The sequence below is a fragment of the Typopeltis vanoorti genome, chromosome 14, assembly GCF_054136105.1.
Source record: "Typopeltis vanoorti isolate ZY-2024b chromosome 14, IOZ_Tvanoo_1.0, whole genome shotgun sequence".
In the NCBI taxonomy this organism is placed as follows: Eukaryota; Metazoa; Arthropoda; class Arachnida; order Uropygi; family Thelyphonidae; genus Typopeltis; species Typopeltis vanoorti.
The window spans coordinates 104,190,658-104,207,755 of record NC_143562.1 but is presented as its reverse complement, the minus strand read 5'-3'; the positions used below and the strand labels follow the sequence as shown (position 1 = coordinate 104,207,755).

The 17,098-nt window shown below is 35.1% G+C and overlaps 1 protein-coding gene across 2 annotated transcripts in view; it reads left to right on the top strand.

Moving 5' to 3' along the window:
• ssp3 (SCAPER domain-containing protein short spindle 3) overlaps nucleotides 1-17,098 on the top strand; it is a 460,137-nt gene that overhangs the window by 97,261 nt on the left and 345,778 nt on the right. For both annotated transcript variants that reach the window (XM_090403385.1, XM_090403386.1), the window contains one exon: nucleotides 15,460-15,591. In XM_090403385.1, coding sequence (XP_090259511.1) covers nucleotides 15,460-15,591 — 132 coding nt within the window. The remainder of the gene's footprint in view (nucleotides 1-15,459; nucleotides 15,592-17,098) is intronic.

Sequence of the window (17,098 nt, the reverse complement as noted above, 5' to 3'; positions counted from 1 at the left end):
GATGTTTTTCCTCTTGGTTATACTATAATATAAAGAAACCAAGTATAAATGATATACTTGGTTTAATCCTTTATCCAATTGTAAGCAAACAAGTTTGCACCTGAACTATTTTCAGGGCTGGGACAACTCGTATATAGAAGCTTGTGACCTCACATCACTTGCTAAGGCAAGTGATGTGAGGTCACAAGTATCCTATAATGCAAAGCTCATATCCTTATGAGCTTTGCAATATGTAAATAATGTAAATAGCATTATGTAAACTTTGCATTATGTAAATAGCATAATACATACTCATATCCTTATGAGTATGTATAATGTAAGTAAGGCATATATGAAAATAAGTCATATTTTCATATATGAGTTGCCAAAAGGTGTCACCCCTTATTATTAAATTACTCTGGATAGATTAGTTGTTAGAAATTTGGAAGATTTTCCACTTGGTTATACTATAAATTAAAGATACCAAGAAATTATATACGTGTGTTTAATCCTTTATCCAAGTGTATGTAAACTATTTTCAGGACTGGGGCAACTTGTATATAGAAGGTTGTGACTTCACATCACTTAGGTTAGTATTCCATAAAATCCTGAAAATAGTTTAGGTGCAAACTTGTTTGCTTACTCTTCGATAAAGGATTAAACCAAGCATATTATTTCTTGGTATCTTTAATTTATAGTATAACTAAGTGGAAAAACTTCCAACAACTATCTCTAATCCAGAGTAATTTAATAATATTGTGTAACACCTTTTGGGAACTTGTATATGAAAATATGATTCTGCCTTACTTCAACCTTCATATCACCTCTGGGTCTGGATCCCACTGATGAGACCTCAATAAAGGTCAAAACCGGTGAAACCCTTCCCACAATGCATAGCATTATACATGTCTGCAAGGAGGTGGGCTTTGCATTATGGGATACTAAGGCAAATGATGTGAAGTCACCAGAGTTGCTCCAGTCCTGAAAATAGTTCAGGTCTGCATCTGAACTAATATGCAGTGCAAACATTTGCTTACACTTGGATAAAGGATTCAACCAAGTATATAATTTCTTGGTATCTTTAATTTATTTTATGTTCTCAAACTGTTTCATTTTTTTCTTGAATAATATATGTATATTTTAGTCTACAGTTCACATGAGATGAGAAGACTAAATGGTGATCACTTCCAATTTCAAATGCTCTGTACACTCTGGTGTCCTGCACCAGTGAAAAGCATCACTATCAACAATAAAATGGTCAGTGACACTTTTCTTTGCCTCTTCTCTCCATGTGACTAGGTGCACATTTTTATGTTGGGACATTATGTTAGTAATAACCAGTCCACGTCTTTCCTCTTCCAGTTGCACAGATTCTGCAGGCAGAGATGCTGAAACATTTGCTGTCACTAATGACCTTGCACAAATTGTTCACAAGCCGACCAGAATACCAGATAACCCGAATCACTCCCCAAATACCTAGATCTCTTCCTTACCAATGATCCTTCCAAATATATAGTGAGCCTCCTGGGTAATTCTGACCACAACCTAGTGCTCATCTCCTCCCCCATGCAACAACGCTTACACAGTCACACCCACACACACAAGGAATTTAGCATTATAACAGTGCCAAATGGGACAGCCTCCAAGACTACTATGCTTCATCCCATGGTTGGACTATTGTTTCTGGTCTTCCAATCCAAACATATACACCAAAGTAATCCTCACTGGCATGAAAACATGCATTCCCCTCACTTCTCTGAACTGCCACCCCTATCTAAACCCTGGTTCTTTAAAAGATGTGCTTAGGCTGTACAGTTGAAAAATCAGGCATACCACAACTGGATCAAATCAAGAACTACATTCTCCTTCAGTGCCTATACTGAAGCTCAAAACAGATACAAGAAAATTATTAATGCTTCCAAAACAGAATTTGAATGGGCAAAAAGCAGGAAGCTTGCAACCTGTCCAAATGGCAGCCATGCTTTTTGGTCTCTTGCCAAAGCAATGTCATAACTTCTGTCCTACACCATTCCCACCCCTATCATACCCAGATGGCTCAATTGCAACATCACCCACAGAAAAAGCTAATCTCCTGGCTTTACACTTTGCTTCCAATGCGTGCATAACTGACAGTGGCAAATGCTCCCAGTCATTCCAACTGCTCAATATACAATTCCCCATGTATAGTTTTGCCAGAAAGAGATCCTAAACCTTTGTCTAAATTAGACACAAAAAAAAACCCTCCTGGCCCTGATGGCAGAACTGACTCCTATTATATGCTGTCTGTGCATACTCTCTTACTCCACTGCTATATATATCCCAAAGCCTGGAAAGTGGCCTATATTCAACCTATTCCTCAAAAGGGTGACAAATCGCTGCCATCTAACTACTGCCCTATCTCACTCACCTCAATCCTATCTAAAGTGATGGAGAAAACCATCAATTCTTAACTCCCACTCTACTTTGAAGGTATCCAGCTATTAAGCGACCACTAGTATGGATTCTGTCAATGCTGATCAACAGATGATCTGCTCTCATATCACCCATCTCCGGACAAATGGAGAAATTTGGCGAATCCCAAGTAGTTTCACCTAATATCTCTAAAGCCTTTGACTGGGTCTGGCACAAAGGCTTACTAAGCAAAACTCCCATCATTTGGACTGTCTCAGGACTTGCAGATGGATTGCCAGCTTTCTATCTGGACTCACATTATGTTTGATGGTAGATGGCTCCCTATTCTCTTATCATCCAACTAATGCTGGGGGGTCCCACAAGGTTCAGTTCTCTCACTGACCCTCTTCCTTCTGTATATCAATGACCTACTTCAGTTGACCTCCAACCCATTACACTCCTCCCTTTCATTTGATAAATCTTACCCTACACAACTCACATCGACCCACAGAACATCTACCTCAACCTTCCTTAATTCTGACCTCCAAGCCATCCTCCAATGGGGCTCAGATAACTTCATCATCAACTTCGATGCTAGTAAAACCCAGTTCTGTCTTATTTCCCACAAAAAAGAACCATTTTCCCCTGGTATTGTTTTTGATAACACTCAAATTCCCAGACAAGATGAGACTTTTCTTCTTGAAATTACCTCAGGACATGATGCCTCTCCTGTCATAAACACATCACATCACATCACAACATTGCATCCTCAGCTTCCATAAAACTAGGTTTTCTCTTTCGCTCAAGACGTTACTTCACCTATAAACAGCTGTTAACCTTATACAGATCACAAATCTGCCCAGCTATTGAATACTGCTCTCACATATGGAGTGGGGCTCCTAAAAGCTCCATGAAAATGCCTTGACTGAATACAGAGGAGAGCAATTAGACTGATAAATAACTCATCTCTTATCAACTCATTCCCCCCTCACTGGTGCACCCTGTTAGATAACTAACAGGGCGCACCACGAGAAGGTGAGGAAATAACATTAGGGAACCTCAGGTCAGTTCTCTGCTTTCCTTTTAAATGCTATGTGGAGGTCTCATCTCAGTTGTACAGCTTTGACCCTTAAGCATCCCTGTTTTTAAATTATTTTAATATAGTTTATTAATTAGAACAATTCATTTATTATCTATTAAGGCAGAGAGAGGGATTGCTTTGCAATTTCATTTGATTATCTAAATGACTTGATTTAAAATTCATTAACTGTTCGTTTTGTCATGCTCTGATGATGCTATTGTTACATTAGAGAAATATTAACTGTAAAGTTTTAATAAACCATGCTTTTTATGTTTTACATCATCGAAGTAATATTTTATTAGTAAGGGTCATTATTTAACTTCTTCCTAGAATATATTGTAGTAACACACTTAGAGAACTGTGATATTGGAGTGATAGTTTATTCTTCTTCCTAGAAGGAAGAAGAATAAACCTCTTAAGTTTGATGATGATGTTGATCTCCTAGCAGAAAACAAATTAGATTTTTAGGAAATCACCACAAAATTTGCTTGTACTCTTAAAAAACATGGCTTAACCATAAATGCCCCAAAATCAAAAACAGTGACAAATATCTAGATTCTAATTTAATCTGATAGAACAAAAATTGCAAAAGCAACAACAGCACTCCAAAAACTAAATCTACTATTTACAGATAATCTTACAATTACGAACTGATTATGTCTTATTAACATACTAATTAATTCAGTACTTCTATACGGAAGTAAAACTTGGATCCTGCTAAAAGAAGATGAAATGAGGTGTTACAGATGATACCTAAATATACCATACACTGATCACATCATGCATTTTGAAGTAAGAAAAAGAATTAGTTCTTTTGCCAGTTCCAGAGATAACTAAGATTTCAAGGAAACAACTTATGTACTTTGTTCATATCAGCAGATCCAATGGTCTACCAGTGCAAATTCTTGATGGACTTATTCCAGGAATTCAAAAAAAAGTAGCACATCTAGAATAAACCAGACACATAAAAAATGGTATTGGTGCTTTACTAACAGAGCTGTGTGCCAAGCATCAATCAAAGATTGAATGGAAGATTTCTGTGAAGAATATTTCCTAATATGTACTTTCCTTTGTGGATTGTACAACATGAGAAATATTCTGTCAAGAAGGGGTATATATGTGGAACTACAAAACAGATGATTATTATAAGCTTAGGAATAAGCTTATAATAATCAACAATAGGATGTTAGTAAGGATGTTAGTAGTGTACGGGAAATAGTTAAGGGTCATTGAGAGGAAGCTATATTAAATTGAAGCTATATATAAATTGTAGGAGTTAGATGGATGAGTAATATCATTAAGCATGAGCTGCAGGAGAAGAAAATTCTGTGGAGGTATATAAAAGAGAAAGGGACCAGCAAACCCATGAACAGTACAAGGCTCAAGCAAGAGAGGTGACCAGCATGGCAAGGAAGGCAAAATCAAATTATGAGAAGAATCTAGCTGAGCAGGCCAAAGGAAATCTCAAAGAGTTCTTTCATTATATGGCAAGTAGGAGAAAGAATGACTATGGAAGATTAACCTTAATGAGTGATAACAGTCACAAGGTGACAGAAGCAGTGGTGAGCTATAAGGGCTCACGCGAGCCCTTTGTTAAATTTGTCTCAAATTTGCGAGCCCCTTGTTCTTCTTGTTTAATAATCTTGTAGAACTAGAAAATACCAGTGGAATGTACATGCTACTATAATTGCTACTTGAAATTCATATGGATTTTCTGATAACTATATAAAAAATCATTTCATTGCATTTTGTTCTGATGGAGCTGGTGTAATGTTAAGAAACAAATCAGGTGTTGCAATCAGACTTCTACAAAAATTTCCTAACGTTGTGATTTGGCACTGCGCTCATCGTTTACACTTAGCATTAGAAGATTCGATAAAAAACATTAAAGAAATAAATCATTTTGAAATATTTATGGATAAATTATATGCTTTTTATCATCAATCACCAAAAAATCAACGAGAATTAAATACGATTGCAAAAGACCTTGGTATCGAAATTTTAAAGATCAGCCATGTGTTTGGACCACAATGGGCAGCTTGCAGTTTACGAACTGTCTTGCTTTATGGAGAAATTACCCAGCTTTATGCAAGCATTTTGAATCGAATGATAAATATGAGGGCTTTTTAAACCGACTTCTCAATTTGGAATTTTTAAAAGATCTAGCATTAATGATTGATTGGCTAAGTTAGGGTCCTTTTTTTTTTTTTTTCTCGACAATGCGAGCCTTTTGTTAAAATTTCCATAGCTCACCACTGGACAGAAGCAGATAAAATAGTTGAGTTACTGATACACTAATGGGAACAGAGGTGGATAAATTCGAGGTTCTTAGGATATTGCAGAATCTCAATCTAAATACAGCTGTGGGATTAGATGGAATATCAGCTCGGGCTTTGTGAGAATGTGCAAGGGAACTGGCAATGCCTCTCACTAGGCTCTTTAATTTAAGTCTCAGCTCTGGTAGAGTTCCAAGGGAGTGGAAAGAGGGCCAAATAATTCAATTCCCTTGCATAAGAGAGGTTCTAAAACTCCAGTAGTAAATTATAAACCAATCAGTATCTTAGGGCATGGTGATAAAAATTAGTCAAGAAGAGAATTCAAGAATGGGTGGATAAGAATATGATACTGTATGAGGAGCAACGTGGCTTTGTGAAGGGTGGTCATGCCTTGTCAATTTACTAATCTTTTATAATAGAGTAACAGCAGAGTGGATAAAGGAAATGGCTATACGATGATTCTCAATGGATTTGGCAAAGGCATTTGATAGAATACCGTGGAACCTGTTATGCAAATTAAGTAGAAAAGAGTGTGGCTGCTAGATGGGTATCAAAAAGTGGTTTATGGAGGAACAGAACCGAGGTGAAAACAGGTGACTAGTGGTATGCCACAGGGTTCAGTGCCGGGACCATTGCTGTTTAATTTGTACATAAATGATATAGGAAATAACCCAAAAGGAAATATTCAGTTGTTTGCTGATGATGTGAAATTAGTTAGAGTAATAGTTAATCAAGTTGATGTGGAAAACTTACAGGATGATTTAAATAGGCTGGGCAAAAGATAATGAGTATCAGTTTAATGTGGAAAAATGTAAAGTTATACATTTTGGGATAAACAGATTACAAGTTGTGTATCACATTGACGACACTGTATTCCAGGAAATAGATGAAGTCAGAGATTTAGAGGTGGTGGTAGAATGTTAAAGTTTAGAGGTCATATTGCTAGGTAGCCAATAAGATTACTTGGCTATTGTAGAACACATTAACAAGTAGAAATAAAGCAATTATTATTCTTTATAAGCCCTGGATACATCCACATCTGGATTACTGTGCACAAGTCTGGTCTCCTGGGTTTCTTGGGATGAGAAAGTGGTGGAGAGATTTAGATGCAAGTGACCAAGATGGTGAGTGGTCTGTGGAATGTTTCCTGTGACGATGTGTGGAGTGCAGAAGTTGGTTGATAGGAGAAAAACAGTGGGTATGATAGAAACATTTAAGTTGCTTAAAGTGTTTTTATAGGATTGGTGCATGGGAAATGTTTCTGCACTTGGTAGAAGGAGTCATTTCTGGAAGTTGAATAAAGGTGTGGTTAACAGGGGTGTAAAGACTAGATTATTTGCTTGGAGAGTTGTGAAAGAGTGGAAAGGGTTGCCAGAGTCAATTGTAAGTGCTTTGTCTGTTAATGGGTTCAGAGGTATAATAGATTGTGTGGATAGTTTGGGTCTTCCGAGATGCATCTTGGACTCCATAGAGGTGCCCATACAGTAATAATAAATGAATGAATAAAAAAATAAAAAAAATCAGCTAACGCCTTTTTTGTTCCTGTACAGGAAGTAGGTGAGGCCGTTTTAGCCCTATCTAACTTTTGGAGACTGAGTGGGCAGTTCAATCTCCTCTGGTAGCCAATCAAAGATAGCTGGTTCAAGGCTATCACTAATTAAGCAGCATGCAGTGAAGAGGCAGCTCCACAAGTGCCACCATCTCATGGTCCCTAATCCTAACACAATATTTTCAATGTCTGAAATAGTGTGGGTTCTACAGTTGATTTTCTTGACTTTATGGGGTGCAAAACCTGAGTTTCCAGGAAAAAAAAACCCGCTTGCCCATGCCAGAGATCGACTAACAACCAGTCTAAAAAGGCTTAGAAATATTTCCTCTAGTCACCGACTAGATTCGAAAGCGAGTTTTCCTTCATGCAGTCAAGCGCTGTGGTGTGCAAACATGACATCCACTGAGCTACATAGGCTTCTTAATAAATAAATAAATAAGAGTGTCAAAAATGATATCAGGGTTATGGATTACAGATTATGAAGACAGATTGAGAATTTGTAGGCTGCGGACACTAGCAAATAGGAGGAGGGGGGGGGAAGGGTGATATGATTGAGACTTACAAATTTCTGAAAGGATTATACAGAATTTCAGTATATGGAATTTTTCATTTTATGGAGGGTGGTGGAAAGGATGTGAGGGCATCCATGCAAGTTTCAAAGGAATGCCATCATGAAGGGAGATAAGGACTAGTATAGAGTAGTGTGTGATTGGAATGGTTTGCCATCAAGTAGCCTGAATGAATATAAGAACAGGTATGACAGCTGGTGAGAACAGTATGGTGAGTTCCTGACTCCCTGGAGGTCCTTCTTAATAATAATAACAATAAATGAAATTAATAATGAAACAATAGATTATCAGAAGAGGTGTGAGACAAGGGTGTATTATATTCCCTATACTTTTCAATATATATAATGAAATAATATGAAGAAATGGTAATAAAAATAAATGGCCATAGAATTATCTATAGTTTATTACTCTGTTTTTTTTTTTAATTTCACTATGAACACCAAAGCATCAGTAAATCTAATATTCTTAATTTTGTTGCCATTTATTTTTATTGCTATTTCAATTTCTTCATATCCTTTCATTATCATTTCACTGTATATTATTATTATTATTATTATTATTATTATTATTTGACACCTCCAGGGAGTCCAAAGACTCATCGAGGGAGAGTGTGCCAACAGCATCGAACGATTGGTCCCCTTCCAACTACTAACCGCGCTCAAACTTACTTAACTGAGCCATTAGTAGCAGAGGCTCTACCAATCGACCAACCTTTGCTATTGAAAAGTGTGGGAGATATTATACACCCTTGTCTCACTCCTCCATTTTGATTAGTATTTCATAAAGAGTCAGAATTATGGCTTAATATTAAATACAGCTAAAATCAAGTATACTGTAATAAAAAAAAAAACAGCAGCAAAACACAAATTTAAACACAACAATAAGATTAATTCAAAATAAAGCTTATAATTAGCATGAGTAATGATTACAGAAGACGGAACAACAGTTATGGAATCAAGAATAGCTAAGGCAAAAGAAGCATTTTGGAATGATAAATTAGTAATGCCCTCTGGAATGAAACACATTGAATTATGGATGTGAGATGTGGATATATAAACATACAAAATCTATAATCAGGAAATCACATTCCTTTGAGATGTGGTGCTATTGGTGCTAATAATTCTTGGAGGGAGGAAAAAAAAAAAAAAACTAATGAAGAGATATTGAAGTTAATTGGAACCAAAAGAACACTCATAGAAGACCTTATAAAGAGAAAGTGCAACAACCAAGAACTTCTTGGATAAAGAAATGGATAAAAGAGCTATTAAAAGATCAAAAGGATGGCAGAGGAACAGACATTGTGGTGTACCATGATTGCTAACTTCCAAATTGAAGAAGATTTAAGAAGAAGAAATATGGATATGAGCTGTTGTAGAGAATCTTGGTTTTGAAGCCTGCTTGTTTGTATGGCTGGACATCTAGAAATCTTGTGATTCTATTTAATATAATAGATATAAAAATTTTCTGCAATTGCTATAACAAACTGCCTGGTATTTGGTTATTGATATCATCTATGCTGCCATTTTTATGTAATAAGAGAATCATTAATTTATGTAATTCCAGTGGAATTTTTTCTTTGTTTCAATAAATTATGTAATTGAATCCATTGATTTTATGTGTTCTGCTAATATCATCTTCTCCTTGACTTTTTTGTAGATTTCAGGACTTTCCATAATTCTGTTATTACAAGTGGTGGTTTTGTATCTCATTTAGCTGAGATTGATACAGAACCTCAGAATACATAAGCGTACAGATCTGTTTCAAGTGACCATTCAGTTAAAGCAGTTGTTTCTTAGATTTGAAAAATATAAAATAAATACATTTTTTATCTAAAAGAATTATCAGCTTCATTTCAGTTGTTTTTCAACACTAGTCTTCTGGTATCTGGTTATTTCTTAAATTTACATAGGGGAGGAAAAAATCCAAAGAAATGAAGCATTTTTTCCCTTGCTTTTCAAAATTTTGTTTTCATTTTCTTAAACTGAAGAAAACAGTAAACTTGTCCTACCTCAGCAGATGTTATTGTGAAAGTCTTAAGCAAAGAGTTCTATGACAAGTTTTTTCTCTTTTAGAACAAACTAGGCATAGTACACTTTGTCGATTGGATAGTTTTGTCTGGACATTCCTTCCAGTTGATGAACCATTGCTATTTTGTCCCAAAATACTCTTCCTTTTCTTGTCTCCAGGATTATTTCGTAGTAGATATAATGCACTTTCATCTTAAAATTGTGAACAATAAATTGAGAAATACTGTTAAAAGTAAATTAAATTTTTTTTTCTGAACAACTATAGAGCAAAACTCTGTCTCCACTACTAAATGAATTACTTTCACCACAGTTTTTGCACTTGTAAATAATCAGAGACCTTTTTAGATTTTTATCTTCTACTGATTGTTACCATTAAAAGAAACTTTAAAGATGACTCTGTTGCTCTCTGTTTTCTCATTTCTTAACTTTCTTCTCTCTCCTCTAAAAACAATATTCCATTTGAATCTGAACATTCTTCTTGATATTTTCATGGTTGTTGATAATGAGTTACTGATTTCTGAAAGCATGCACACACTGAATACAAACTGCCAGGCAAATTTAATGGACTCCTCCTTCTACAGATTGGACACACAATGCATAAAATAATCTTTTACGGTAAGAAAAACAGTTTTCAATTTATTATACAGTTTTGCCTTTCTTAAAGCAGAAAGAGATGACATGTTCTTGATACCTCTGAATTTAATAGGTATAGTTCTTTGATCTTGAAAACTGTTAACTTTCTGTGTTAGAGCTCCATTGCTAATACGAAAACCTGATGATTTTAAGTCATACTTTGTAACCAAAACTTAAGTAACAAAGATTGTGTAAACAACAATAAAAAATTTGCACTAAATAATTCGTATATATGTGTGTGTGTCTTATTTTTTATAAATAAAAAAGAGGAGTAAATTCATTCTGACTCCATATAAATTTAGTTAGTTGATTTTCTATCATACTATAATATTTCTTGGTGGCGGCTCTTTCTTTTGAATGTAATATTTGTAATAATTTGTAAATCTATTATCACTATGCTTATATCAATCTCTAATTCTATCTTTGTTCTACTTTAAGTATTCTTCCCCATGTCTGGGATCTCTAGATATTTATTTGAATTATTTTGACTGCACCTCAGAAGTTCCCCTTATGACACAAGAAATCATTAATACCCTCGCTGAACAAAGAATTTACTCATATCATAACTTAGCCACAGTTTGCAATCATGACCAAAAATTTTATATTTTTAGCCTCTTAAATCATTAATAACCTCTGGGTTCCCACCTTACAGGTCCGATTTTATTTAGGATCAGTGCATTGCAAAAGATTAAACTGAGCCAGAAACATTGTATATTAAAAAACAATCAACATTTAATAACAGGTCAAAGAATTATATACAGTGCTAGTAATTAAAGCTTCATTCACAAAAGAAATCCTTATTCTTCAACAAGTATTCAAGCATGATATTCAAGGGACTTTCATATATATATTCTCAGTTAAACTCAATTTAGTACATTCCATTTCACAATTACTAAAAATTCTTCACACATAACAAAGAATTATTTAGGTGCACATAGCAACTGTAATTAATCTTCTAGCATGCACCACACACACATCATATAACTCCTAAGCTCTCACTCTTAGCTTTAAAAACTTAGTTATATGATTGGCAATTATACTGACATACTTTCATCCCTTCTAAGTTAAACATTTCAACAAGAAATTAATTCAGCACATACAAAGATTAAAAGAATTTCAAATTAACCCAATTTCATCTTAAGGGAATTTACTACGCTCACGTTTGGCTTGTTTACGGTTTAGCAGAGATCTATGGATGACTCATGCACATAAGAAAAATTGCTACTTTTTTTTATACTAATCAGTTCAGCAGTTCTTTAGAGGAATTATCTAAAATCACATGCATAAAGAAAATGAACATTACAGACTCACGTGGGTCTCTGACTCTCTTGCATATGGCTTCCCTCCTTGTTTGTTATTTTCTTCTGGTGCTTCAGGGGTCTGTTCTCTGTTCCGGGTTTTTACTTCTTTCACTTCCTTTACAAGAGTCTCAGGGCACCGATGAGGAGTCGCTTCTGCTAGCAAGATACTGATAGGTTCTTCTGGCGTCTGGAGTTTGACTGGCGAGGAAACTGCGTATGATGGTGGGCATGCATGTACTCGAATGGAGTGGCAAGGCTTGGATTCACACGGCAAGATTTCTCCTTACATTGACCTCCAGATTATCCTTGGTTTCGCACTGGAAAACTGCCTCAGGTGGACGGACTCCGTCTTTTCCCCTCCGGACTTACCGCACCTCGACTTCTCGTGGGTAGATCAGGCAAGATGAAAATAGAAAGCCCTTCTTAACAAAACTCCAAGCCTTATATCTCTCATTGCCCCTGCACTTTTTTTCAAGGTTATTGGATCCCAAACGTCCCCATACGTGTCTTGCGCGTAGTTACGAGAGCCCCGGACAACATCACGAGATTGGCAGTTCTCGAACATTCACCAACAAATCTATTCTTCTCCTTAGACGTCCTTAATCTGGCTTTGGCCTACGGGACTTTCCGATTGATGCACGCCGCACCCTTTCAATACTGACCTTGAAGGTCACCTGCTACAGGAATAGTAAATACTTTTCAAAAGTGCCAACTCGTGGATATTACTTTTGGTTTCATCATCGTATTTTTGCCTTTAAACAATGAGCGAGTCAATTCCCTTTGGGCTTATTTTGGTGTTTATACAAAATTTGAACATAAGAAACATAGATACACTTTATACAAGGTTTTTAAGGTGTGTTCCTACTGTAAAAATCGATGCAGTAGAGTTTTTATTATTTTTCGTGACATTGAGTTTTTACAATACCAACTTTACTAATTCTGCTATTTCTGTATTCAATTTGCATTCTTCATTAAAAATTGTGCTTAAATAGCTGAAACGTTTTACTTGTTCTGTAGGTTCTCCATTCAGAATGCAGTTGATGTTTTCAGTGTTTCTATCTGTTTTCATTGTCTTTATTTTTTATTGCTGAGTTTCATTCCAAATTTATCACAGCAGTTATTCAGTTTAGTCAGCGAATCCTGCAGATTGTACTGGATTTATTTAAAAGTATAACAGTATCTGTATAAAGTAGAGTTGAGATTAACATTTCCAATTTTGATAGACAGAAACACTGAAAACATCAACTGCATTCTGAATGGAGAACCTACAGAACAAGTAAAACATTAAAGTAATTAATTTTTCGAGTTCGATTTTACAGAGGTTTCCAAACGTGTATAAAATATACGTTTGGAAATAGAAAAGAGGGGATTAATCCAGATTAGAGCGATGACTAAGCAAAAATGAAAGTTCACAACATCTTGTGAACATAAAAATATGTGCCCACTAATGGAGGTAGCCGATGTAACATCATCATGGTGGCGGGCAATCCTGGAAACTACATCGTAGTAACAAAGGATTACAGACGATATAAAAGGGACTGAGACAAACCAGCAAGCGTTCTTGATTTTTAGATTCCAAGTTTTGCCCTTTCCCAGAAAACAGAGTGTGGAGGCGAGGCTGTTGTTTGATGGAACTCCTGCTAGGATGCATGGAAGGTTAGGAGAATGTGACTACCTGTGGACACAACGGAAATTTCGGCAGTTGCTTTCCAGTTATCAATGGAAGAATCACAGCGACCTTGTCCGGCAATTCCCAGAGCGAGAACCGATGCATTGTCTAAACAATGATCATAATCTATGGTGAAAACGGACTGAGGTATTGTGCAATTGACCAAAATATGTATATAAAGGGCTATTGCAAGTAGGCATAAATTTTCTTAATGCTTTGTAAAGGTGAAATTGGAATTATTGTATGTAATGAGAGTGCTTACAGGAAATTGTTAGAAAAATGTTAAATAATGAGTCATGGTTACAAAAGGGTAGATTGATTGTAAATTCGTACTTATAATGGAAGAAAATAAGCTAATGTGTTTAATTTAGATTAGTTAACATTGTGATGGGTTAAGTAAGTTGCATTTAATACAGTAAGTTGTATGTTACCCTTATTGTATTTAGATAGGCTGAGAGAGAGAGAGAGATATCATTTCCTCTTTGATGTGTATATATACATTATTTTTAGGTTTAAATAAAATGTTTTGTTTAACTACCTTGCCTGATCAATTGCCAATGCACTATCTCTAAAAAACTAGTGAACCTGCTATAGAAAAATATGTGTATTAACTAAGATCTTGCCTGTATTCCTTACCTTAATTCTGAAACTACATTAGTTCAATTAGAATGGCACAGTTGTTAAAAAAATAACTTTTTTTTTGATTGATTAGTGTGAGAATTGGTAACCTGCAAATTGTAGATAGGCTGATAACTTAAAAGTCTGCTTGCTAGCAGTGGGAACAGGAAATAAGATTAAGTAGGATTAACAGTAAAATATATGTTAAGCAGATTAAGGTAAAGCTAAGAGTAAAGTAGTGTAGAGATAACTAAGACATAAGGTGCTGGGAGCATAGTGTGTATAAAACAATGGCGCAGTTGATATTAAGACAATAAGAATAAGGAAGTAGAATTTAACAATGGTGCAAAAGATGATGACCACCATAAAATATAACAGTGTGATTCATATAGATGATGAATAACAGTGAAGATAATTTACATCCTTGTCTCATAACTGATTTAACATCAAGCTATTTTCCTGCAACTGTCAATTCAAACTGTTGATTTGCAACTCAAATATAGACTAAGTATTACTTGATATAATGTCCCATTTACTCCATCCAGCTGTAGCATTTTGAACAACTTTTCTCTTGGCACCTTATCACATGCCTTTTTTCGATCTGCACAACTTATGAGTAAATGCATAGCTTTGTTACGTTCCCATGATTTCTCCAATATTTGTTGTAAAGTAAAAGTCACATCCTGACAACCTCTATTTGTCCTGAATCCAGCATATTCTTCTCCAACCCTCCCATCCACAATTTTTCTAACTTTCTCAAGTGTACTTACATAAATCTTACCAAGTATACTCAACAGGGAGATTCTTCTACAAATCTCACATGCAGGTTTATTTCCCTTTTTACTGACAGGTGCTATGAAAGCTCTACTCTAATCATCCTTAATTCGACCCTCTAACCAGGCCTTCTGAATTATGCATGCCAATGTAAAATTTTTATACTTTTATACATAGTTAGGTTTTTAGTTATAAATAGTTATTTTATCCACAGTTTGCTCAACAATAATGCAAGTACCTAGCATTTACAGAAGAATTTCTTTAGTTAAACCCTTATATGATGTTTAAAATACCAAGTGTTTTTGACTATCTTTATTATGGGAAGTATTTCAAAGGGGAAAGTGACTTTTTTCTCTCCTTCCAAATTCTGTAGCTGTAGAAGGTAGAAGTTATCTGCTAATGATAAAGGTGATGGGTGACATTTTCTTAATGTATATAGATATATATAGAAGTAAATAAAAAAATATTTGGCATTTTTTCACATTTAACAATATTAGAGTATACTGTTATATCTGGGTTATCAAAAATACTGAAAAGCAGTTTCATCTCATGGGTATAAATTGCTCATCCATTTTAATTTCTGAATTTATAGGCCAGCATCACTTGCATGGGAAGTACGCAAGTCTTCACCGGGTAAGAATGTTTTAAAAAATGTGTTTTTGGATAGGCTTCTATCAAAAAACAGCTCAGCAAAAAGAGTTCTTGATTTTAGAGACGTCTCAAGGTAAGACCACCAAATTGTCTTATAATTCTATGAATAAGGTTCATAATATTGTATCAACATTAGGTTAGGAGATATTTATAGAATTAATATTACTGTTTAACACTGAATCATTTAACACTGACACTCAGTCTCCAAAAGTTAGATAGGGCTAAAATGGCCTCGCCTACTCTCTATATGGGAACATAAAGGCATTAGCCGATTTTTTTATATTATTTTATTTAATACTGAATTATTATGAGACCACACGGAATACATCTCTTATAATAATCTTCTCCACTAACACACACCATTTAAACATGGTGTGTTAGTGGTATGGTGTTAAAATTAATTATTAGATGATTTTTGTATACCTACATGCTAGTGGAATTGAAGCAGATTAAGTCACTAACATAATAATTTAAAAGAATTAGGATTCATAGTAATAAAGTGATTTACTTGCTACTATCAAGTTGCACCTTTCAGTGAGACAGTTTATTAATAACTTTTGCAAATTTGCATTCTTATTGATGGTCATGTTACTTCTTTAGTAAAGTGGTATTGAACTGAAATACGGGATGAAATAATAATGTTGAAAAAACGATGGAAAAAGTGTGTAGAGGATTTGCACAAGAAAAATATTAATATTCGAGGAGAATTTGAAAGGTGAGAATTTGTTAAGGAGCTTGCGATAATGAAAAGTGAAATAATATGGGCAATGGAACAGCTGCCAAAAGAAAAAGCTCTTGGAGCTGATGGAGCATCAGTGGAATTATTGAGATGAGGATGATGTGATGATTGAGATGAGCATCTGTAGAATTATTGAGTGAGGATGATGTAATGAATATATTAATTGAAATTTGTCAGTAGATTTGTAAGGAAATATACTGGCGTAGAGGTTGGAAAACATTGCTTTTCATCCTAATTAAAAAAAATAATTAAATCTGAAAGGCTGTGAGAATTACAGAATCATCGCTTTAATTTCACATGCAAGTAAAGTTATGCTGAAAGTGATCCAAAAAAGACGGGAATCAAATGTGAATAGATAAATGCCAGAACAGCAGGATTTAGAAGCAGTCAGGGAACTAGAGACCAGATAATGAACGTGAGGTGGATTATGGAAAGAAAAGAGAATTTCAGAAGGAAGTATTCATCTGTTTTATTGATTATAAGAAAACTTTTGAATGTGTGAATCACAACAGTATTGTGGAATATGATGAGAGCAATAAGAAAGCTTTTGGTTGTGTGAATTACAGACTGTGGAATATGATGAGATGGAATATCTGAGCATCTAATTCTGTTGATTAGAGAGCTGTATATGACAACCAGGAAGATTCAGTAAAAACAATCTTCAAAGAAACAGGTGGTGTTTGAATGGGAAAAAAATGGGTGCCTCAGGGTTGTATGCTGTTGTCCTATCTTTTAGTATTTGTAGTGAATATATTATGAGAATGACTGACTTAGATGAAGACCCAGCAGGAATTAACCAATGTTAATTCTTGCTGGGAAGATAAATGATACAACCCTTATA